Source organism: Mustelus asterias, chromosome 8, assembly GCF_964213995.1.
Source record: "Mustelus asterias chromosome 8, sMusAst1.hap1.1, whole genome shotgun sequence".
Taxonomy (NCBI): Eukaryota; Metazoa; Chordata; class Chondrichthyes; order Carcharhiniformes; family Triakidae; genus Mustelus; species Mustelus asterias.
Genome location: NC_135808.1, coordinates 118,892,221 through 118,917,565, shown reverse-complemented (window position 1 = coordinate 118,917,565; position 25,345 = coordinate 118,892,221). Strand labels below are relative to the sequence as shown.

The following is a 25,345-nucleotide window of genomic DNA, read 5'->3' as shown; positions in this document are numbered from 1 at the left end:
CTTTTTGTTTCCTAATTTCAGATTCCTGCATAGTTTTACTTGAATCAACACATTACCTCTTAATTACTTTACGGGCATTGGACCTGTCTTCATCCCAAATGATTATTTGTTTTTTAAAAAAAATCTGCACTTACTTTTAACATTTCCATTCATTTTTTGTTTAACCATGTTGTCTGCTTTAATTTGATCTGACTTCAAGCCTGAATTTGTGCTTTCATCAGGTCCTTCAGTAATTTTTGGTTAACTTATAGATCTGCTGACCATGATTGGATTCCACGTACTTTTTTGGAAAATCCATGACATTTTCTTTGCAGCCGTCTGTGCTTTTGATTTCTATAAATAAAGGGTGATCAGAGATATTTGAAATGTTTAATTTGGGGTGAGGCTTAGTTTTGAACTGTGGAAGTAAATATGAACTTAGTAATGTACTTTTGGGTTATTGAATTTTTAAAATTGTCCTCACTTTGCTTGGAATATTTACCACTTTTTTTCATTTTCTTACAGAGCTCCAGTTGTCATGGCTTCACTTGACTGGCTGCTTGTCGCTATAGCTAGTTTCACTGTGTTTCAAATTATGTTCCATTATTTAAGTGCAAGGATATCTGTATTTTTCTGCAAGGGTTATCGAACACTGACTGACATTCAGAAGACTGAATGGAACTCCAGGTATTCACTCTTGAGATTATTCGTGGGGAAATGTATAGCATGTGAATAGATTAATTCAAACAAAGGCACATTTACAACCTCATCTGCAGAGGAGCAAGTTTTTTTTTTCCTAATTATAATCTTGACATAACAGTTTTTTGTTAAACTTTAGAACTAATTTTTTTATAAACTTCTGCCATCCTCAAGAATCTCCTGTAGCACACCAGCCCCAGGTATCCAAGCAAATGGTCTGGTGACTTGCTTGCTGACCCTGCTAGTGCTTCTATGTTCCCGAGCAGTTACTGGTCCGTGAGTATGGCGTAGGGTGGTTAATTGTTTTGATTTGTTCCCCTGCTCTGACCTAAAGTAATAAATAAACTTTAAAAGTGTCACAAGTAGACTTACATTAACACTGCAATGAAGTTAATGTGAAAATCCCCCAGTCGGCACACTCCGGCACCTGTTCTCTAAGGGAGAATTTAGCATGGCACCTAACCAGCACGCCTTTCAGACTGTGGGAGGAAACCAGAGCACCCGGAGGAAACCCACGCAGACACAGGGAGAATGTGCAGACTCCACACAGAGTGTCCCAAGCCGGGAACCGAACCCGGGTCCCTGGCACTGTGAGGCGGCAGTGCTAACCACTGTGCCACCCACCTAATCATAGAATCATAGAAACCCTACAGTACAGAAAGAGGCCATTCGGCCCATCGAGTCTGCACCGACCACAATCCCACCCAGACCCTACTCCCATATCCCTTCATGTCTAGCATCAAAGCTCTCTGGTGATAAATGTATTTTCTGTCACTCATTATGTTGTCTAATCTTTTAAAAATAGAGAACTTTTGGGATGGGACAGATTTTCTGATGTATAATGACCAGACAACTTTATTTAGTAATACTAAAACTTTATTTAGTACTTTGCTTTAAAGGTATAATAAAGAATATCTAATAAATGGCAATTTTAAAGGTGGAGCTACATAATGGTACAATCAGACATGCTCTTAAAACCAAGCTTCATTTAAGGGTCACACTATATATACACTTTTCACAACATCTTTGTGCTTTAAAATATTCATAATAGGTAAAGAATAAAAATAAGACAAGTTTATTCATCCTTGAACATTTTTATTTCTGGGGTGTTGACTATGATGGCCAAGGCTGTGTTTATCGTTCCATCCATAGATGTGATAATCTTGTTTACAGCTGATTATTTCAGAGAGCGTTCAGAGTTAACCATGTCACTTCTGTGCAGGAGTGGTAGGTTTCCATCCCTGAGGGAGACGAGGAAGTTAGTTGAGTTTTACAAAAAAAATCCTCGTTATTTTTCTTGGTGTTAATGCACGAATGATCAGGTTTAATGAATTCAGCTTCATTTGCCATGGTAGGGTTTTAATTCACGACCTCTAGGTTGCCTGTTCAATAACATAAAACACTACACCTACTATTAATGCCTAATTACTTTCCTTCAAAGAAATAAGAGATTTGCTAAACATCTGAAGGGGAACAGTGCAAAGAACTTTAGTTTATTTAGTGCATCGTAAACAAAAGAAAACAGAACACTTTAGCAGGCACTGGTTTTCTAATTGGATGTTCATTGTTTTATAAATGGGGGAGGTTTCTGTAATGCTGTTCATATTAAATCATATCTATCTGATTATGTACCGAAGTTCATATGCAGATGGTTGGTTTAAGAATGTATACTCGACAGTGTGGAATGTGCTTGGCTTAGAGATCAGCATTAGAAATTGCATGGTGTTTATTTCAGAGTTGGTGTTTCCTTCTCGTCTCAGGATTGTAAAGTGTTTTAGGAGTTTTTAGATTGTTTCCTTTGCCTCGGAAATTAGGCTTCCTTTGTTTGGATTGTTGAGCTTCCAACAAGTATGTGATTTTATCTTCGAGGCGCAGCATTAAGTTCTGCAGTTGTAAATACTTCCATTTTTGTATGCAGAGAGGTTCAAGTGCCTTTTTGTGCTCATTAAGTAATGCAAATGAGTGACTCCACTCAAGTTCATGTTTGCGTAAAGTTAAGCTATTTCCAACATGGTGGACAAGGAATAATTTTGAATTCCATTGCACGTGTCACCAGAACTCATAGGATCATAGAAACCCTACAGCGCAGAAAGAGGTCATTTGGCCCATCGAGTCTGCACCGATCACAATCCCTCGCAGGCCCTATCCCCATAACTCCACTTACTTACCCTGCTAACCCCCTGACACTAAGGGGCAATTTAGCATAGCCAATCAACCTAACCTGCGCATCTTTGGACTGTGGAAGGAAACTGGAGCACCCGGAGGAAACCCACGCAGACTGAGAAGAAAGATTGGGGAAATTGGGTTTCTCTTTTCATTTGTGTGTACGTGAATTAAGAGCAGGGTTGATGGAGATCTTTATAATTAAGACCATAAGACATAGGAGCGGAAGTAAGGCCATTCGGCCCATCGAGTCCACTCCACCATTCAATCATGGTTGATTTCAACTCCATTTACCCGCTCTCTCCCCATAGCCCTTAATTCCTCGAGAAATCAAGAATTTATCAATTTCTGTCTTGAAGACGCTCAACGTCTCGGCCTCCACAGCCCTCTGTGGCAATGAATTCCACAGACCCACCACTCTCTGGCTGAAGAAATTTCTCCTCATCTCTGTTCTAAAGTGACTCCCTTTTATTCTAAGGCTGTGCCCCCGCGTCCTAGTCTCCCCTGTTAATGGAAACAACTTCCCTACGTCCATCCTATCTAAGCCGTTCATTATCTTGTAAGTTTCTATCAGATCTCCCCTCAACCTCCTAAACTCCAATGAATATAATCCCACGATCCTCAGACGTTCATCGTATGTCAGGCCTACCATTCCTGGGATCATCCGTGTGAATCTCCGCTGGACCCGCTCCAGTGCCAGTATGTCCTTCCTGAGGTGTGGGGCCCAAAATTGCTCACAGTACTCCAAATGGGGCCTAACCAGTGCTTTATAAAGCCTCAGAAGTACATCCCTGCTTTTGTATTCCAAGCCTCTTGAGATAAATGACAACATTACATTTGCTTTCTTAATTACGGACTCAACCTGCAAGTTTACCTTTAGAGAATCCTGGACTAGGACTCCCAAGTCCCTTTGCACTTTAGCATTATGAATTTTGTCACCGTTTAGAAAATAGTCCATGCCTCTATTCTTTTTTCCAAAGTGTACGACCTCGCACTTGCCCACGTTGAATTTCATCAGCCACTTCTTGGACCACTCTCCTAAACTGTCTAAATCTTTCTGCAGCCTCCCCACCTCCTCAATACTACCTGCCCCTCCACCTATCTTTGTATCATCGGCAAACTTGGCCAGAATGCTCCCAGTCCCGTCATCTAGATCGTTAATATATAAAGAGAACAGCTGTGGCCCCAACACTGAACCCTGCGGGACACCACTTGTCACCGGTTGCCATTCTGAGAAAGAACCTTTTATCCCAACTCTCTGCCTTCTGTCTGACAGCCAATCGTCAATCCATGTTAGTACCTTGCCTCGAATACCATGGGCCCTTATTTTACTCAGCAGTCTCCCGTGAGGCACCTTGTCAAAGGCCTTTTGGAAGTCAAGATAGATAACATCCATTGGCTCTCCTTGGTCTAACCTATTTGTTATCTCTTCAAAGAACTCTAACAGGTTTGTCAGGCACGACCTCCCCTTACTAAATCCATGCTGACTTGTCTTAATCCGACCCTGCACTTCCAAGAATTTAGAAATCTCATCCTTAACGATGGATTCTAGAATTTTGCCAATAATTGCAGAAACTGTTCCTACTTGTAGGTCAGTCTAGACAAGGAGACAAAAATACCTCTTGAACAAAGAGTTTAGGAGGAATATCTTCACGAAATAGTGGTTGAGGTCGGTAGGATTGACTCATCTAAGGGCAGGTTTGATACATATGTAAAGGAAAACAAATACAGGGTGAGAGATGGGAAGTGATAATGAGAGTAGTTGGAGGAGTGTGTGGAGCATAAAGTTAAAATTAGGAATCATCCTTTTAGGTCAGAGATGAGAAGAATGTTTTTCTTTGCAGGTTGTGCCACTTTGAAACTCTACCTCAGCAGGCATTGGAGGTGGTGGATCATTGAGTGTTTCTGGGGTGGAGGTAGATCGATTCTTGGTAGGCAAGGGAATCTAAGGTTACTGGGAATAGTTAGGAATGTGGAATTCAAAACACACACCGATCAACCATGGTTTTATTGAATGACGGAGCAAGAGACCGAATGGCTTACTTCTGCTTCTAGAACATAGAACAGTACAGCACAGAACAGGCCCTTCGGCCCACGATGTTGTGCCGAGCTTTATCTGAAACCAAGATCAAGCTATCCCACTCCCTATCATCCTGGTGTGCTCCATGTGCCTATCCAATAACCGCTTAAGTGTTCCTAAAGTGTCTGACTCTACTATCACTGCAGGCAGTCCATTCCACACCCCTTCTCTGCGTAAAGAACCTACCTCTCTTGAGTATGTTTGTATATTTATTAACATAGAATCAATGCACACCATGGTTTATGTTTTACTTCTACTTAAAGAATGTTGTTACACGGAAAATGTCTTGCTCACAAAATTCTTCTGCTGGATGTTCCCTATTAAACTGTTTGTAGGCTGTACGGAATGGACCAATGATGCTGAAATCTACGTTTTATTGCCTTTCTAGGGTGGTGTCCACATTCCATGCTCTGGTGGTTGGGCTATTGTGTCTGTACTTGTTGTGGTTTGATGATGCTGTTAATGCTGATCCTATCTGGTAAGTCACCTAGTCAGCCTGGTTAAACTGGGCCTGGCTACTTGAGCCTTTATTTCAGTGGTCAGAAAGTTTGTTGTAAAATGAGGCACCGTTTAAATGAAACGCAATTTTTGTCTGTATTTTTGCCGGCTTGTCATTAAATAACCAGCATAAAGCATCCTATTGCAATGTTCCTACTGTTACAAACCCTGTAGAGATGGATGCCCTTTTTAAAAGCGATGGATGACTTTCCCAGAACCAAAAGAGATGATCTAAGAAAGATTTCACATTTTAAGACTTTTTATGTAAATTGAATCAACATAGATCAAACAGATGAGGAAAATATACTTTCGCATTAAGAGTTACAGCCCTTTTTTTCTGTGCACCTCACCTCTGGCAGATGTGTGCCATGACAAGAAAAAGTCCAAAGTTACTCCTGCCTCTCTAATAGGTTCATTTCTTCCTGCAACACCAGGGGTTGAAGTTTCCAGAATCCTGCGAAAATCATACCATTCAGCCTGCTTCTTCCAGATTGGACTCACCAACAAGGTCCACTTGTTGACTCCTTGTTCCTTCAACCTCAAAGTTCTGGTGGTTCTGTTCCCTTCCATTTGAACAGACCATGAACCAGCATGACATTCTGCTTTGTTGTTAACACGAAAACAATCCTTCGCTGCTCTTCGCAGCAGCAGCTTTGCTTCTCCATGCAGCATTATCTGTTCTGTGTTTGTGTGTGTCTCACTTTCTCTGGGTGTCTTAGCAAATTAAGAAGTTTAACAACACCAGGTTAAAGTCCAACAGGTTTATTTGGTAGCAAAAGCCACACAAGCTTTCGGAGCTCGAAGCCCCTTCTTCAGGTGAGTGGGAGTTCTGTTCACAAACAGAGCTTATAAAGACACAGACTCAATTTACATGAATAATGGTTGGAATGCGAATACTTACAACTAATCAAGTCTTTAAGAAACAAAACAATGTGAATGGAGAGAGCATCAAGACAGGCTAAAAAGATGTGTATTGTCTCCAGACAAGACAGCCAGTGAAACTCTGCAGGTCCACGCAACTGTGTGAGTTACAAATAGTGTGACATGAACCCAATATCCCGGTTGAGGCCGTCCTCGTGTGTGCGGAACTTGGCTATCAGTTTCTGCTTAGAGCTCCGAAAGCTTGTGTGGCTTTTGCTACCAAATAAACCTGTTGGACTTTAACCTGGTGTTGTTAAACTTCTTACTGTGTTTACCCCAGTCCAACGCCGGCATCTCCACATCATGTCTTAGCAAATAGCAGTCTCAGAATGAAAACTTGACATTTCAATAGGTTTCTGTTTGAGTTTCTCCCCCTCGGCAACCAGATCACATGGACGTATCTCAGAGCTAGCTGGGTGCTTGCGGAATTCTCAATTTTACACCAAGTTAAAAGAGACATTTTAAAGCAGAACAGTTTTGTAAAGCCCAGCATTCGTAACCCTATAGTTCGAATATAATGTACACCGATCTCTAAAGTGTAGTAGGCAACTATATAAAAAAAGTCAAAAACGTCTATGGAATGTTAGCATTTATAACCAGAGGACTAAGTTATAAAAAAGAGGAAGCCCCTTGCCGCAGTTTTTTTTTTGTATTCATTCATGGGATGTGAGTATCACTGGTTAGACCAGCATTTATTGCCCATCCCTAATTGCCCTTCAGAAGATGGTGCCGAGCTGCTTTCTTGAACAGCTGCAGTCTATATGGTGTAGGTACACCCACGATGCTGTTAGGGAGGGAATTTTAGGATTTTGACCCAGCGACAGTGAAAGAACGGTGACATATTGCCAAGTCAGGACAGTGAATGGTTTGGAGGGGAACCTCCAGGTGGTGTTTCCATGCATCTGCTGAACTTGTCCTTTTGAGATGATAGCGGGCATGTGTTGGAAGGTGCTGTCTCAGGAGCCTTGGTGAATTCCTGTGGTGTATCTTGTAGATGATACACACTCCTGCCACTGTTGTTGCTGGTGGAGGGAGTGAATGTTTGTGAATGGGGTGTCAGTCAAGTGGGCTGCTTTGTTCCGGATGGCGTCAAGTGTTATTGTAGCTGCACTCATCCAGGAAAGTTTGATTTGATTTTTTGATTTATTATTGTCAGATGTATTAACATACAGTGAAAAGTATTGTTTCTTGCGCGCTCTACAGACAAAGCATACCGTTCATAGAGAAGGAAACGAGAGAGTACAGAATGTAGTGTTACGGTCATAGCGAGGGTGTAGAGAAAGATCAACTTAGCGCAAGGTAGGTCCATTCAAAAGTCTGACAGCAGCAGGGAAGAAGCTGTTCTTGAGTCAGTTGGTACGCGACCTCAGACTTTTGTAGCTTTTTCCCGAAGGAAGAAGGTGGAAGAGAGAATGTCGGGGTGCGTGGGGTCCTTAATTATGCTGGCTGCTTTGCCGAGGCAGTGGGAAGTGCAGATAGAGTCAATGGATGGGAGGCTGGTTTGCATGATGGATGGGGCTACATTCATGACCTTTTGTAGTTCCTTGCGGTCTTGGGCAGAGCAGGAGCCATACCAAGTTGTGATACAACCAGAAAGAATGCTTTTTATGGTGCATCTGTAAAAGTTGGTGAGAGTCGTTGCTGACATGCCAAATTTCCTTAGTCTTCTGAGAAAGTAGAGGCATTGGTGGGCTTTCTTAACTATAGTGTCGGCATGGGGGGAACCAGGACAGGTTGTTGGTGATCTGGACACTTAAGAACTTGAAGCTCGCGACCCTTTCTACTTCGTCCCTACTTAGTCAGGGGCATATTCTCCTTTGCTCTTCCTGTAGTCGATGACAATCTCCTTCGTTCTGGGGCACCGGTGCTGAGGATGATTGTGGAGGAAATGTTGTTGCCTATCCTTATTGATTGTGGTCTGTGAGTTAGGAAGTTCAAGATCCAGCCGCAGAGGGAGGTGCCAAGGTCCAGGCCACGGAGTTTGGAGATGAGTTTCGTGGGAATAATGGTGTTGAAGGCTGAGCTGTAGTCAATAAAAAGGATTCTGACATTGGTGCCCTTGTTATCGAGGTGTTCCAGGATTGAGTGCAGAGCCAGGGAGATGGCATCTGCTGTGGGCCTGTTGCAGCAGTAGGCAAACTGTAGTGGATCCAGGTAATCTGGGAGGCTGGAATTGATTCATGCCGTGACTAGCCTTTCGGAACACTTCATAATGATGAAAGTGGACCTTATTCCGTCACACTCCTGACTCGGGAGTCAGGAGATGAGTTGCTCGCTGCAAGATTCCTACCATCTGATCTGCTCTTGCAGCCACAGTATATGGCTAGTCAAGTTCAATTTCTGGTCAATGGTAATCCGCAGGATGTTGATCGTGGGAGATTCAGTGATGCTAATGCCATTGAATGACAAGTGGCGATGGTTAGATTCTCTCTTGTTGGTAATAATCATTAATTGGCACTTGTCAGCCCAAGCCTGGGTATTGTTCAAGTTTTTCTGCATTTGGACATGGACTGCTTCAGCATCTGAGGAGACACAAATGATGCTGAACATTGTGCAATCATCAGTGAACATCCCCATTCCTGACCTTATGCTGGAAGGAAGGTCATTGATGAAGTAGCTGAAGATGGTTGAGCCTAGGATGCTATTTTGAGGAATTCCTGCAGTGATGTCCTGGGACTGAGATGATTGACCTCCAGCAATCACTTGCAGATTGCAAAAGAAGCCTAAAATGTTACCAAGGTTTCAAGGGTTAGATTATGAGGATATTGCATTCAGTACTTTTGTTAGCTGAACACATTAAGGGGTATAAAACCAAGGTTGATAGAATTATGATTGAGATCAGCCATGATCTTATTGAATTGTGGAACTGTCTTGAGGGACTGAATAGTCTACAACTAAAAAATAAATAGATATTTTAATGTAATTTCCTAATTTTGTTCAGTTGATGTGAACGAGTAGTACTGCTATTTATTTTAAATGTCTGCCCTTAATAAAATCACAACTAATTTGAAAATGTTCACATTCAGCAATGAGGCCAAATTTGCGAATGAAGATGGCGAGAGAGTTTTCTGTTTTAAAAAAAAAGCCATTGAAGTTTCATTTTACCCTTTAATCATAGACCTTGATCCAAACTTGTTAGGACTTGATACCCTACGCAGTCAGATCATTTGACTAATTCCTGCTTCATGCTTGTTCACATTTTGAATTAGTGGTTGCAACATTAAACCTTAAGAATGTCTTTATCCTTCTGCATGGCTGAACTTTGGGCACGAATGACAAATTAAATATCAAATTGCCAGTATTGTTTGTTTAGAAAATTCATTCAATTGGATGATTGCACAGAATGTTGAATAAGCAAAATATTGTTCACAAAATCTCAATTAGAATATCAAATAGAAAATAATTAATTTGAGCATGAAGATGTTGCTCATGGTGGAGAAAAGTGGAAAAACATGAAACTTCCATTATATTTCCCATATACATCTTTAGTCCCTTTCTTTCCCCTTCAAATTGCGGCACGGTGGCACAGTGGTTGGCACTGCTGCCTTGCAGCGCTTAGTGATCCGGGTTCGATTCCAGCCTCAGGTCAATGTCTGTGTGGAGTTTGCACGTTCTCCCCGTGTCTGCATGGGTTTCCTCCGGGTGCTCCGGTTTCCTCCCACACTCCAAAGATGTGCAGGTTAGGTGGATTGGCTATGCTAAATTGCCCCGTAGTGTCAGGAGGATTAGCAGGGTAAATACATGGGGTTACGGGGATAGGATCTGGGTGGGCTTGTTGTCGGTGCAGGTTCGATGGGCCCAATGCCCTGTTTCTGCACTTTTGGGATTCTATGATTCTTCCCTTATCTATTCAGGCACTGATTTCTTGTTGGTGTAGAGTTTCTAGTTGATAATTGCCCTTGAGTATTTCAATTGGCAATTATGAATAATTTGGCAGACCACTGACCTAATATGCTCTTCTAACAAGAGTTGCTGAAACAAACCTGGGACTAACCTGGCCTATTGTGACGCAGTAGTTTGGACATTCCATACTGAAAGCATGATTATTAAATACAGTTCATGTCTGTGAAATGTAACCTTCTGTTTCTTGCTATTTACAGGGGGGAACCTACACTGGTAAAATTAAATGTTGGTCTAACTGCAGGCTACCTCATTTCAGGTGAGTATATTTTCATCTGAAAAGCATTTTCTCCTGTCAAATGTTTTACTGAACTGAAATATTTTGTAATTATTGTGTTCAGAACTTGTTCAGAAACTAGGAACTAAAGGCCAATTGCTTTGTGACTAAGTCAGAGGGAGATTGAAAACATAGGCAGATGTTTTAGGGTGTGTGGATGTCAAGTTAAATTTGGTGAAAGATCTTTATCTGGAACGTTAATCTGTCTTTCTTCAGATTGTGATGAACCTCCTGTGTATTTCCAGCATTTGTAGGTCTGACTTTATTTGTACTTGAATTTTCTTTCTCAACAAAAATCCTTTCAACTTTTGTAAAACAAGGCTTTTCATAGAAGTATAGAATCTCTATAGTGCAGAAGGAGGCCATTTGGCCCATCGAGTCTGCACCGACCACAGTCCCACCCAGGCCCTACTCCCCTCATATTTACCCTGCTAATCCCCTTGACACTAGGGTCAATTTAGCATGGCCAATCAACCTAACCTGCATATCTTTTGTTTTATAATGACCTGAAATGTTTGATTAGTAAGATATTTTATCGTTAAAAGCGATAGTCATTTGGGCTTTAATTCCATCCTTTCACATTAACTCTATTTGCTTTGCATGGATAATGGAAGTTTCACTGCTGTAGTTTTGGTATAGATTCAGATGGAACCTTCATTTATTACCACTGTGCACTGGACCTTATCATTTGTCTTGAACTAAAAAAACTGGAATTGGAGTAACTTGATGCCTCAGTCTTGCTCATTTTTTTTCTTTTTTCTGGGAGAGGTCCTGTGCTGGTAAGCTTTTTGTTTTTATCTTCAGGAATTTGTTTTGGTTGGAGGTAGTTTTTGTGAGGGGGGTGGGGAGAGAGAAGAATGAAGAGGCTCTGTTTTACATTGAGCTGATTAGCTCCAAAAACGCCAAAGGAGTTTTGTGAGTCACGTAATGGGGTTAAGGAAATGTTACTGCAATTTATATGACTTTGTTGATCAGCATACTGCAGCACTATTTCATGCCTGCAACGAAAGGGGTACTGTTTTTAATGTAAACTACATAGAATCATAGAAACCCTACAGTGCAGAAGGAGGCCATTCGGCCCATCGAGTCTGCACCGACAACAATCGCGCCTAGGCCTTACCCTCCCCACTACACCACACATCTACCCCCACTAATCCCTCTAACCTACACATCCCAGGACACTAAGGGACAATTTAGCCTGGCCAATCAACCTAACCCGCACATCTTTGGACTTTGGGAGGAAACCGGAGCATCCGTAGGAAACCCACGCAGATACGGGGAGAATGTGCAAACTCCACACAGACAGTGACCCAAGCCAGGAATCGAACTCAAGTCCTTGGAGCTGTGAAGCAGCAGTGCTAACCATTATGCCACCGTGCCGTCCAGTACTTCATTGCTTGTTGTCCGTATAATAAAAAGCAATTGTGTGTATTTTTAACACTTGTTACAAGTATTGTTTGTCATCAGTTTGCTAGAGATTTGGTATTTCAGGTCCGTAAGCAGCTATTGTGGATTCCAAAACGTAAAGCACCAAAAACTGCTTTTATTCTCATTTGCAATAAAAACCATCGATCTTAGCGAATCTACCACCCATGTTAGAGAATGGTTTTTGTCGAGTCCAAGCTAAAAATACTGGGCATGAATGGCAAGCCAAGGCGGAGTGAAGTTTTGAAGACTGGTTCTATTTGAACTGTTAACTTGCAACGTGCCACCTGTAGAGAAGCATTTCCAGCATTTGTAGTTGGCTCTTGGTCCAAATTTGTGACCATCCAAAAATGCCATGGGGACGGGGAGTGCTTTCAATGTGAGGTAAAGAATGTTAATACTGTTTAAGCATTCAAAACATTTAGATCATTTTATTAACATAAACAGCTGTTACAAAGTATTTGCAATGGGAATCAGTTTCTTTGGAGACTGATCAGCCTGACGCCAATGTTCTGCTGTTACTGCGTTTGCAAATTGAACCCTTTGATGTCCGTTGGAATCACCCAATTAACACAGCTTTATTGGAGGGCATAGAGGACTGTATAAAGGAGCCCTTTAGTTTTTACCTCATTTAATTTCTTTATAATGACTTAGCAGAAATGCTTGCTGCCAATTCTGCCGACGTGTGGATAGGCACTCTTGTTTAAATATGCTTCAGGAGCTTGTGTCATATTTAACTGAAGGAACTAAACAATTTAGATTCCTGTTGGGCTACATAGATTTATTCTACAAGCTGCATTCTCCAATGCAGAAGTTCTCTGCATTGGACTGCATTTGCAGCATTGCTTAGGAGTATGGGTGGAAACTGATATTTTCAGTAACTTTCATAAAGCAAGTTGCTCGAGGAATTTGAATGTAATTTAACTAAAATTATTCACAACCATTTCACTGACAGGTTTTGGAGGTTTTTCTTTGAAATAGTAGTGTCACATTTTCAGTTTGTTAGTTGTCACAGTGAAAACCTGATCGATTTATGTATTATTGGGCGAGACTTTCCCCCCACAAAATTCTTAAGTGTCATAAAAGTATGAAAATTGAAGTGTTTTCCCCCCTCTTCCTCCCCACCATCATTGCGGCACTGTCACCCCTTCACACCAACATGGGCCACTGGCATCAGGACCCTCCCGATGAGTCCCCTGGCACGTCTCCCCACCCCCATCATGACCCTCCACTTGCACAGCTCCCCCCTTGCATAGCTGCATCACTCCACCTCACCCCTGCATAAGCCCTGCTCATCATTGTGCACATTCCCCATCCCTTTGGCACTGTCCCGGTACACATGGTACCAGGCGGGCACTGCCCGGTCATGCCCCCGACCATCCAGGAGCCTCCAATTTCCCCTGGGTGGCCATGGTACCTGGTCTCTGCTACTGCAGAGCAGTACTGATTCTCGCCGGCAAGGGCGGAAGCAGCTGTGCCGGAACAAGTAGGCCCGTTTAAATTTGTCTCACCGACAAAACAGGACCGTGAGGACAGCAAACCGATTTGTGCCCGGCGCGAATCGGATCTTTCCCCTCGTGCGCTACCTTCCCAGCTGGCCATGCTGATCACGCGCGCGGCAAGCCAGTAAGATTGCGCCCATTGTCTGTATTTTAGTGGTAGGCTGCTGAGGCTTTGTTTGAGCAACTGATTAAACCTGCAGACCACAACTAATCCCTTTCTGTTTTTTGTTTTGCATTGGTTTTCCAGATTTCCTGCTTATTTTATGGTACTGGGAAGCAATTGGAGACATTTACTTTATTATCCACCATTCGACAGCGCTGTATGCTTACTACTATGTACTGGTGAGTGCCATATTAAACGATGGCAGTATTTGTGGGCAAGAAAGGACCAAGGGGAAACAGCAACAGACTTGTGCTTTAGCCAGCAGATTATATTAGCAGTTACCAGTTCAGATTGATGGACCAATAATGAGGCAAAAACCAAATATAGTGGTTGGATTAATTAATGTTGTGGCTGACTATTGAATTGACCTCAGAGTGACTAATTGGTGACATTCTCATCATGACCATTGTGGAATTGAATTTGCTTTAACCTGTGTGTGTACATTACATTTTTGTTAGCTGTGAAGAAAGGAGTTGTCTCAAACATCCCAAAGCACTTCACAGGCAATGAAGGTGTCGTAAAGTCAGAAGCCAAATTATGGCCAGTGTGGAAAAAATATCGTACATGCCTAGTAATCTGAAATATGTTTTGACAACATATTACTTCCACTTGTGTATTTCTATTTGTTTTTGTTATTTATTCCCTGGACTGAGAATTGAGTTATCCCAATTGGATCCTTATTGGAAATCTTAACTTTGAACATGCAATAAAACTTGTCAAAAGTCAGTCAAAAGTTAAAGTTATCACTTGTGACCCAATGATCTGGGATGTAATTTGCCACTGGTAATATAAATCAAGGATTTGTTGTCGTTCACTGGGTAGCAGTGGTCTTGCTTCTGAGTCACAGGGTTTGAGTTCCACTTCAGGGCTTAAATGCAAAAATCAAGGCTGACACACCAGCTCAGCACTGAGGGAGTGCTGGACTGTCAGAGGTGCCATCTTTCAGATGAGACGGTAAAGCAAGACCCCATCTGTCTGTTGAAGTGGCTGTAAAAGATTTCGAAGAAGAACAGGAGAGTTATGCCTGGTGTCCGAGCCAATATTTATCCCTCAATTATCATCACCAAAAAATCTGACCTTTATTAAATTGCTGTCTCTGGTGCACAAATTGACACATTTCCGACAGCAGTAACTACACTTCAAAAGTAATTCATTGCTGTATAGTGTGTTGGGATGTCCAATGGTCATGAAAAGCATAATATAAATGCAAGTTGTTCTTTTTATTCATATTGTTAACTGATTTTCCTGTTTGACTTCAATATTCCAAGGTGTGATAATTCTTGCAAAAGTACATCTTGTCTGCCTGACAGGAATTAGTTCTTATTCAGGAATTTATTGTAAATAAAACTGAGATTGAGGTAAAAACAAGAAATGTAGGAAATACTCAGCAGGCCAGGCAGAGTCTGTAGACAGAGGGAAAAGGTGAACGTTTCAGGTTTTGATCTCTCATCAGATCAAGGGGAAATACCAAAAGGCTTGTGGTGAATATGGTAGTACAGTGCATTAGTGCTATTGTTACTGAATGAGATCACCCTACAATTTAGATGTACAAAGGGCACGTCCAGGGCAGTCAATCTGTGAAGTCCTCCGCATGAACACCTAGAGACTGGTGACAAAAAAAAAGTTATTTACTAGTCACAAGTGAGACTTACATTAACATTGCAATGAAGTTACTGTGAAATTCCCCTAAAGTTGGGAGAGTGTTTCAGAATTTAATTGAGCAACAGCCTGATGTAGATTTGGTTCGTTATGACTCTGTGCCAATGTCCCAGATTCCCCCATCCCTATCCCAGAATATGCTCTGTCCCGATACAGAACATATCCACCAAAAGTGGAGTTGGTAGGAATAGACACAATGAAGTCTCAAAGAATTCAAGTGAAACAGGAGCAAGGAAATCTCTTGTGCTTACTACTTACCTCTCTCCTTCAGCCAATGCCTCCATGATGTGCACCCAGGGCTTAATTTAATGCCAGTAGTGGTGGCCCTGTTGGCAGGCCAGAAATCTGGGGCAACCATTCCATGGCTGTTTCTGGCAGTTCCAACATGATTCTGTGCCATTGTCTGACATCGGGGCTTCTGCCCGTCTTAAGGGTGGAGATCACAGATAATACAAAGCTAGATGGGAATGTGTGTTGTGAGGAAGATGTGAAGTGGCTACAGGAGGATTTGGACAGACTTAATGGGCAAGAGCATGGCAGATGGAATCCATAATGTGGAAAAAGGTGAGGCAATCCATTTTGGTAGGTGTGCAGAGTATATCCTAAATGGTAAGAAATTAGAAAATGTGGATCTACAAAGGGTCCTGGATGTCCTTGTCCACAAGTCACTGAAGGCTAGCATGCAGGTGCAGCAAACTACTAGGAAGGCTAATAGAACATTAGCCTTTATCGCAAGAGGATTTGAGTCCAGGAGTAGTGAGGACTTGCTTTACTTGTATAGGAACTTGGTTAGACTGTATCTGGAGTACTGTGTGCAGTTTAGGTCCCCTTGCCTCAAAGGATATTATTGCCAATCAGGGAGTGCCACAAAGGTTCACCAAACTTGTTCCAGGCTTGGTGGAACTATCTTATGAAGGGAGATTGGGCAAATTGGGCCTGTATACTATAGAGTTTTGAAGAATTAGAGGTGATCTCATTGAAACCTGCAAAATACTTAAAGGAATAGACAGGGTAGATGCAGATAAGATGTTTTCCTTGGTTGGGAAGTATAAAACCGAGGGGCACAAGTTCAAAATAAGGGGTAAAAAGCATTGAAGTGTCTGATCAGCCATGATCATTTTAAATGATAGCAAGCTCGATGGGCTGAATGGTCTACTCCTGTTCCTATTTTCTTATCACGCATCTAATAACAAAGAACAAAGAACAAAGAACAGTACAGCACAGGAAACAGGCCCTTCGGCCCTCCAAGCCTGTGCCGCTCCTTGGTCCAACTAGACCAATCGTTTGTATCCCTCCATTCCCAGGCTGCTCATGTGACTATCCAGGTAAGTCTTAAACGATGTCAGCGTGCCTGCCTCCACCACCCTACTTGGCAGCGCATTCCAGGCCCCCACCACCCTCTGTGTAAAAAACGTCCCTCTGATGTCTGACTTATACTTCGCCCCTCTCAGCTTGAGCCCGTGACCCCTCGTGATCGTCACCTCCGACCTGGGAAAAAGCTTCCCACTGTTCACCCTATCTATACCCTTCATAATCTTGTATACCTCTATTAGATCTCCCCTCATTCTCCGTCTTTCCAAGGAGAACAACCCCAGTCTACCCAATCTCTCCTCATAGCTAAGACCCTCCATACCAGGCAACATCCTGGTAAACCTTCTCTGCACTCTCTCCAATGCCTCCACGTCCTTCTGGTAGTGCGGCGACCAGAACTGGACGCAGTACTCCAAATGCGGCCTAACCAGCGTTCTATACAGCTGCATCATCAGACTCCAGCTTTTATACTCTATACCCCGTCCTATAAAGGCAAGCATACCATATGCCTTCTTCACCACCTTCTCCACCTGTGTTGCCACCTTCAAGGATTTGTGGACTTGCACACCTAGGTCCCTCTGTGTTTCTATACTCCTGATGACTCTGCCATTTATTGCATAACTCCTCCCTACATTATTTCTTCCAAAATGCATCACTTCGCATTTATCCGGATTAAATTCCATCTGCCACCTCTCCGCCCAATTTTCCAGCCTATCTATATCCTGCTGTATTGCCCGACAATGCTCTTCGCTATCCGCAATTCCAGCCATCTTTGTGTCATCCGCAAACTTGCTGATTACACCAGTTACACCTTCTTCCAAATCATTTATATATATCACAAATAGCAGAGGTCCCAGTACAGAGCCCTGCGGAACACCACTGGTCACAGACCTCCAGCCGGAAAAAGACCCTTCGACCACTACCCTCTGTCTCCTATGGCCAAGCCAGTTCTCCACCCATCGAGCCACTTCTCCTTGTATCCCATGAGCCTTAACCTTCTTAACCAACCTGCCATGTGGGACTTTGTCAAATGCCTTACTGAAATCCATATAGACGACATCCACGGCCCTTCCTTCATCAACCGTTTTTGTCACTTCCTCAAAACACTCCACCAAATTTGTAAGGCACGACCTCCCTCTTACAAAACCATGCTGTCTGTCACTAATGAGATTGTTCCGTTCTAAATGCACATACATCCTGTCTCTAAGAATCCTCTCCAACAACTTCCCTACCACGGACGTCAAGCTCACCGGCCTATAATTTCCTGGGTTATCCCTGCTACCCTTCTTAAACAACGGGACCACATTCGCTATCCTCCAATCCTCAGGGACCTCACCCGTGTCCAAAGAAGCGACAAAGATTTCCGTCAGAGGCCCAGCAATTTCCTCTCTCGTCTCCCTGAGCAGTCGAGGATAGATGCCATCAGGCCCTGGGGCTTTGTCAGTTTTAATGTTCCCTAAAAAACCTAACACTTCCTCTCTCGTAATGGAGATTTTCTCTAACGGGTCAACACCTCCCTCCGAGACACTCCCGGTTAACACGCCCCTCTCCTTCGTGAATACCGATGCAAAGTATTCATTTAGGATCTCCCCTATTCCCTTGGGTTCTAAGCATAATTCCCCTCCTTTGTCCCTGAGAGGTCCGATTTTCTCCCTGACAACTCTTTTGTTCCTAACGTATGAATAGAATGCCTTAGGATTCTCCTTAATCCTGCCTGCCAAGAACATCTCGTGCCCTCTTTTTGCCCTTCTAACTCCCCGTTTGAGATCTTTCCTACTCTCTCTGTATTCCTCCAGAGCTCCATCTGTTTTCAGTTGCCTGGACTTAACGTACGCCTCCCTTTTCATTTTAATCAGATCCTCAATTTCCCTGGTTATCCACGGCTCTCGAATCCTACCTTTCCTATCTTTCCTTTTTACAGGCACATGCCTATCCTGCAGCCTTATCAATAGTTCCTTAAAAGACTCCCACATGCCAGACGCGGACTTACCCTCGAACATCCTCTCCCAATCAACATCCACCAATTCCTGCCTAATCCGGCTATAGTCAGCCTTCCCCCAATTTAGCACCCTGCCCGTAGGACAGCACTCATCCTTGTCCATTACTATCCTAAAGTTAACAGAGTTGTGGTCACTATTTGCCACATGTTCCCCTACCGAAACTTTGACGACCTGACCGGGCTCATTTCCCAGAACTAGGTCCAGTATAGCCCCCTCTCTAGTCGGGCTATCTACATACTGTTCCAAAGAACCTTCCAGTACGCATTTTACAAATTCCTCCCCGTCCGGTCCCCCAGCTCTAAGCACTTTCCAGTCTGTGCCAGGGAAATTAAAGTCCCCCACTACAACAACCCTATTTTTTTTAATAAATGGCAGAAAACTGAGGGACGGCAGCTTTTCAGTCCAGCAGCATAGTCAGGAGCATTGGCCATTGCTGGGACTGCACCAGCAAGATGGAGCAGGCTTTGGAATGGTGTTGGGTGAGGTAGGGCTTGTCAATCCCTGCCTGACAAGCCCCAGTGATTGGTGGAGGTGGGGTTTGTGGTCATTACTGAGGGCAGAGAGTGCCTGATTTATAGGGCTCCTCCATCCTGAGCCTGCAGTGAAACTTCCACCTTTAATTGGACTATCTCCCTATGTGGCAGAAGGCTTCCTCCAGTGCTGGAACAATTGGCTACTTATGTGTTTCAATTGATCTGAGTGGGAAGGACATCCTCGACAGCTGACTGAATCGCACAGAGTCAGGAAGGCAACAGACATTCCCCAGCTGCACCCGCATTTCTTCCCAATTCTATATCCATCACCCCTCCCAGACTGCTCCTTTGGACTGAATGTTTCAGCTTTGTTTCCATTGAGGATGGACATTTTCATGGAGGAAGCACTCAGAATAACAAGGATGTGGAATTTACTCAGGGTGGGAAAGTTCAGTGTCCATCACCAAGTATGCCTTGATAGTACCACTACTGGCCAAGCTGGCTCAATCCTGAAGGATTTAGCTGCAAGACTGGGTTTGTAGCAGGTCATGAAAGAATAAAGATGAAGGAAAAGCCTATGTTATCACCTCTTGGAGACAGATAACTTGTAAAAAGATATTTGAATTTCCACTGACTGACTTGAAGGATCACATTATTAGGTTTCAAGTTTTCCTGTAATGAACAATCTAATGGCAACATTGTCTAAACACTCTTCAGTAGGCAATTTTTACTCTAAACTACAGAAATTTTAAATGATTGAAAGTCTCCCTCCACAGTCTCTTGAGTAAACACTTAATCCTCCAAGAACCAGTTCAAAAACTGTTCTCGGCTCTCGAGCTTGCTTCCTTCTGCCTTTTCCAGCCAGATAACTTCCAAACAAACTTCCATGGTGAAGTTACCATGGAATTTCCTCCCCCCAGCAAAGCAATGCAAATTTTCCAGTCTTCTTTAAACCCTCACAAACTGAGTCTCTTCAATCTGAGTGCAAGCTCCCACCTGTATTCTGTGTAGTGATCAATATAGATTGGCTGCTCCCATCCCTCTGCTTCCTCTGTTGTTGCTCTGGCTTGCTTTCTCTCTCTTGATCTATCTGTGAGGTTCTTCAGGGATGAATTAAGAAAACCCTGTAAGCTGACACTACAGTGGCTTTCTGTGGCCTGTTCCCCTGTCAAAGCCCATCTGCACGGCAACATGAATTGCATGGGCCTTCTATCCAGGCAGAAATACTGATTAACCTTCTTCTAAACCTCAATCCTCCACTCCATTCTATCTTGGAATTAAATATACAGTTTAGAGTACAACTGTGGATATTCGTAACACTTCTATGTGATACTTGGAGTAACAGTCTACCAAAGTCAGCACAAATACTCTTCCTATTGTTTACCAGCTGTCAACATCTTGCACCTTCTTTCCAGTAGGACAACCTGAACCCACTTTAACCTTTAAGAACCAAGCCATCCAAGCTTCTTTTTGGGCAGGAGTCAGAGCGGGTCACATGACCCTCTTCATTTCTCCATTTCACCCTAAATTAAGAAACAATTGCAAAACATAACAATCTTATAAACTTCATATTTGTAACATCTACTTGACCTCGTCTGCATAATCCACCTTTTCATAGAATCATAGAAACCCTACAGTGCAGAAAGAGGCCATTTGGCCCATCGAGTCTGCACCGACCACAATCCCACCCAGGCCCTACCCCCATACATTTTACCCACTAATCCCTCTAACCTACGCATCTCAGGACACTAAGGGGCAATTTTTTTTTTTAGCATGGTCAATCAACCTAACCCGCACATCTTTGGACTGTGGGAGGAAACCGGAGCACCCGGAGAAAACCCACGCAGACATGAGGAGAATGTGCAAACTCCACACATGCAGATGCATCTCCCCATAACAATCTCACAATCATTGTGGAGACCCTGTTCCACCTTCACACTGAACTTATCATCCATTGAATTAGCCTTTTGCTAAGTGGATTAAATTAAGGACAGATTTAGTAGCTCAAAACTGGACACAATGAGGCTCCGTGGGCATCAGCACCATCAGAATTCTATTGCACCACAATCTGTAACCTCATTGCCTGGCATTTCCTTCACTGCTGCAACACTATCAAGGCAGATGCCTAACCTTCATTCAGTGAGGAGTGTAGACTAGCAGGCCAAGAGTATCATCAGATGCACTCGAAATGATTGGGAAGAGCCAAACACATGAGTGCAAAGGACAAGGCACACTGAAACATTTGCAACCAACTTCAGCCAGATTCTGAATGGATGATAACAAAAATAGAAAATGCTGGAAAATCTCAGCAGGTCTGACAGCATCTGTGGAGAGAGAATAGAGCCAATGTTTCGAGTCTGGATGACCAAGACAACACCAGGCAGCTGAAGTAAAACTGATGTCAGTATAACTGGTGAAAACTCCACTGGCTGGAGTCATACCTAGCACCATAGAAGATCATTGTGGATTTAAAATTCTCTAAGCTCCCAAGACATCAATGCAACAGTTCCTCAAACCAATACCTTCATCCCTGCTATCGTTGCCTCATCATTAATGGTCTCCCTTCCATTATAAGATCAGAAATGGGGCTGCTCGCTGATGATTGCTCACCATTAGAGGGTGGTGGTGGATGGAAAATTTTCAGACTGGTGACCAGTTACCAGCGGTGTACCACAGGGATCAGTGCTGGGTCCTCTGCTATTTGTGATTTTTATCAGTGACTTGGAGGAGCGAGCTGAAGGGTGGGTAAGTAAATTTGCTGATGACACCAAGATTGGTGGAGTAGTGGATGAGGTGGAGGGCTGTTGTAGGCTGCAAAGAGACATTGATAGGATGCAGAGCTGGGCCGAAAAATGGCAGATGGAGTTTAACCCTGATAAGTGTGAGGTGATTCATTTTGGTAGGACAAATTTGAATGCGGATTACAGGGTCAACGGCAGGAATGTGGAGGAACAGAGAGATCTTGGGGTTTATATCCACAGATCTCTGAAGGTTGCCACTCCAGTGGATAGAGTGTTAGCGTTTATTAACAGGGGGTTGGAGTTTGAGCTGTGAGGTTATGCTGCAACTGTACAGGACCTTGGTGAGACCACATTTGGAATATTGTGTGCAGTTCTGGTCACCTCACTATAAGAAGAACGTGGAAGCATTGGAAAGAGTGCCAAGGAGATTTACCAGGATGCTGCCTGGTTTGGAGGGTAGGTCTTATGAGGAAAGGTTGAGGGAGCTAGGGCTTTTTCTCTTTAGAGCGGAGGAGGATGAGAGGCGACTTAATAGAGGCTTATAAGATGATGAGGGGGATAGATAGAGTGGACGTTCAGAGACTATTTTCTCGGGTGGATGTAGCTGTTACGAGGGAGCATAACTATAAGGTCCATGGTAGGAGATATAGGAGGGATGTCCGAGGTAGGTTCTTTACTCAGAGAGTGGTTGGGGTGTGGAATGGACTGCCTGCTGTGATAGTGGAGTCGGACACTTTAGGAACTTTCAAGCGGTTATTGGATAGGCACATGGAGCACACCAGGATGATAGGGAGTGGGATAGCTTGATCTTGGTTTCGGACAAAGCTCGGCACAACATCGAGGGCCAAAGGGCCTGTACTGTGCTGTACTGTTCTATGTTCTATTAAGTTCCATTCACACTTTTTCTCAGGTAATGAAGCAATCCATGACTGAAAGTGGACTTGGGCACCCTTCAGGCTTGGACTGTTAAGTGACAAGTAACATTGGTACCACAAAAATGCCATGTCTTCCATTGTTTCATTTCTTCCATCGTTTCATTTGTACACTTAAAAATCTTGCCTTCCATCTTGTTTTCTCCCCCCTCCCCCAACCGCCCCCCCGCCCGCCCCCCACCCCACTAGGGCCATCTGCCACTTGCTTTTGACATTCTGCAGCTTTGTTCTGCCATTTTCATATTCCGATCATTTAATGGGCTGCTTTTAGCACCATCCTACCACCACGTACATTGCCTTTTTCTTTTTGTCTGTGACATGTCTGTCAATCACACCCTCCCCCCTCACCTTACAGTATAAATCTCCTCCTATTTTCTTTGTCTTCAGCTCTGACGAAGGGTCATCCAGATTCGAAACGTTAGCTCTGGTCTCTTTCCGCAGATACTGTCAGACATGCTGAGATGTTCCAGCATTTTCTGTTTTTGCGCCAGGTAATGACCATCTCCAACAGAGAGCTTAACCACCTTCTCTTGACATTTAACCTCCCACCATCAATATTCTGGGGGTCACAATTGACCATAAACTCACCTGAACCAGTCATATAAATAAATACCTTGGTTACAACAGAAGGTCAGATGCTGAAGATGTCAGAGCTAAAAAGATGCTTGGACACAGTGTTTGCGAGTGATGGATCCTTTATTGCCTTATCAATAAGGAGAGGAGAACTGAAGAATTCTTAAGGCTTCTTCAATCTGCTCTGCCCAATTGTGTACAGTTAGCCTTTTTTATAAGGCATATGTTACAACTTCTCGTAAAGATAATTGTTTCTCGCCATGCACACTGGTAAATTATTTACATATATAAAGAAGTATGCCCGAGCTGTTTAATTGCATCCCATCGGTAATGTCATAATCTTTAGTGGTAGATGAATGGAATGTCCGTTCAGACAATGGTCACTGAATGTCATTATTATAGTTTTGGTGCTGTTACAAGGGCATTCAGCTGTGTCCTGTTGATAGATTATATTGAAACATCCCCTTTGTCTGCGCTGACTATTTCATGTATATGCAGAGACAGCCAGTCTACAGTGAGGGTGCTGCTAATTTTCTTGGCCCCCTGGCAGACCTCCTGCTGAGCTCAGTTCTCCTCTCCCACAAAAAGCAGAGATCCTGAGAAATGGGGAAAAGGGTTAACATGTTCGAAGTACAAAGTCTAATGGTATTGAAAAGTATGTTAGGTCAAAGTGGAAGGAAAAACTGAGGGAAAATAGGACAGAAAAATGTTGGGATAACGTTTTGTGGAAGAACTGATGCTAGTAAAACGTGTATTCTTGATGTCTTAACAAATACTTAGAGGAGATTACAGTCATGCTTACATACTCGATGCAGAAACTGACCTTTCCATCAACAAATTAACTTCTCTGGTTTTAAAACTTGATGCGTTATTAAAAAAATGCACCTTTTATTATAGATGAAACCTCTTGGAGGATTTTGAATTGCTAGTTCAATATTTTAAAATGTCCTGCCATATTGAAGTTGTGGGAAGTCACAACGGCTTTAGGCTTGTCTCTGGCTGTTCACCCTTGGTCCAAAGATTTTAGAGTTGCATCACTGGGTTATCTGATTTATCTCACAATTTTGATATTTTTGCATGCAGTGTTTAATTGTAAGTGGGATGTAAATTAACCACCTTCTTCTCTGTCTTTACCTTTTGTGACTGTGCATGTTGTTGCATTTGTGTCTTCAGTATTGCATGTGTATTTTGTGTCTCATCCAAGGGTTCAATTTTGCTTCTAGCAACATTTTGCTTAAAAAAAAAAGGCAGTTCCCAGTTTATGTCATCCAACTCCTCCTAATGTCCCTTGTTACTCCTCTCCTGAGGTTTTTTTTTTTACCTGTGCTGAAGTATAGCTCCACAGGAGGATGGCATCTATCTTGCCTTGTCTAAGTGAGCCTAAACTGTAGCAGCTTGTTCAGCGGTAGCGATTCTGTCTTCAGCTGTACACACTTGCAAGGGTTACTGAACCGCTTCGGAATTTCTGCTCCTTCCTTTTCCAGAACTGCTCATGTTAAATGAAGTATTCCTGTTACTGTTCTGGTCGAGACCAGCTAATTCAGAAATCTGGTGAAACCCAGACGCATTTGGCTTAGTTCCACACTGAGCGATGGATTTACCCATTGAGCTAGTGGGAATCTTGTTTTTTAAGGTTTATTTTTGCCCTATTTACTATTTAAATTGAGTTCTCTCCATGCAAGAATATCCCAGAACATGGACGGGCAGTAGATACTCCCTAACATTTGTTTGAAGAGAATTCCCCGATGAGGTCTGTCAATATAAAAATTGATTCATTGAAAGCCTATTCTAATAATTGACTTAAATGCTGACCTGTGATGCTTGAGTATATTGCTGTATCATTTTGCACTTAACCAAATTACTGTTCTAAATTGATCCTAAACTAATACATTTCAATAGTGGTCCACTACCAGTGTAGTACAAATTGTGTCCATTAATCGCTGTCTTAATTCAGCATGAGGTGTTATCTGGTTTTGATTTTTGAATATTCTATGGTTGACACTACAGACCCACTGTGGTTCCAAGTGCAGGTGTCAACTTGTTTTAACG

At 42.9% G+C, this 25,345-nt stretch overlaps 1 protein-coding gene across 3 annotated transcripts in view; it reads left to right on the top strand.

Moving 5' to 3' along the window:
• The window catches only part of hccsb (holocytochrome c synthase b), an 85,248-nt gene that overhangs the window by 10,888 nt on the left and 49,015 nt on the right, over positions 1 to 25,345 (top strand). For all 3 annotated transcript variants that reach the window (XM_078218818.1, XM_078218819.1, XM_078218820.1), the window contains exons 3-6: positions 505 to 666; positions 5,310 to 5,399; positions 10,441 to 10,499; positions 13,692 to 13,786. In XM_078218818.1, the coding sequence (XP_078074944.1) occupies positions 518 to 666; positions 5,310 to 5,399; positions 10,441 to 10,499; positions 13,692 to 13,786 (393 nt within the window). In that variant the 5' untranslated portion in view covers positions 505 to 517. The remainder of the gene's footprint in view (positions 1 to 504; positions 667 to 5,309; positions 5,400 to 10,440; positions 10,500 to 13,691; positions 13,787 to 25,345) is intronic.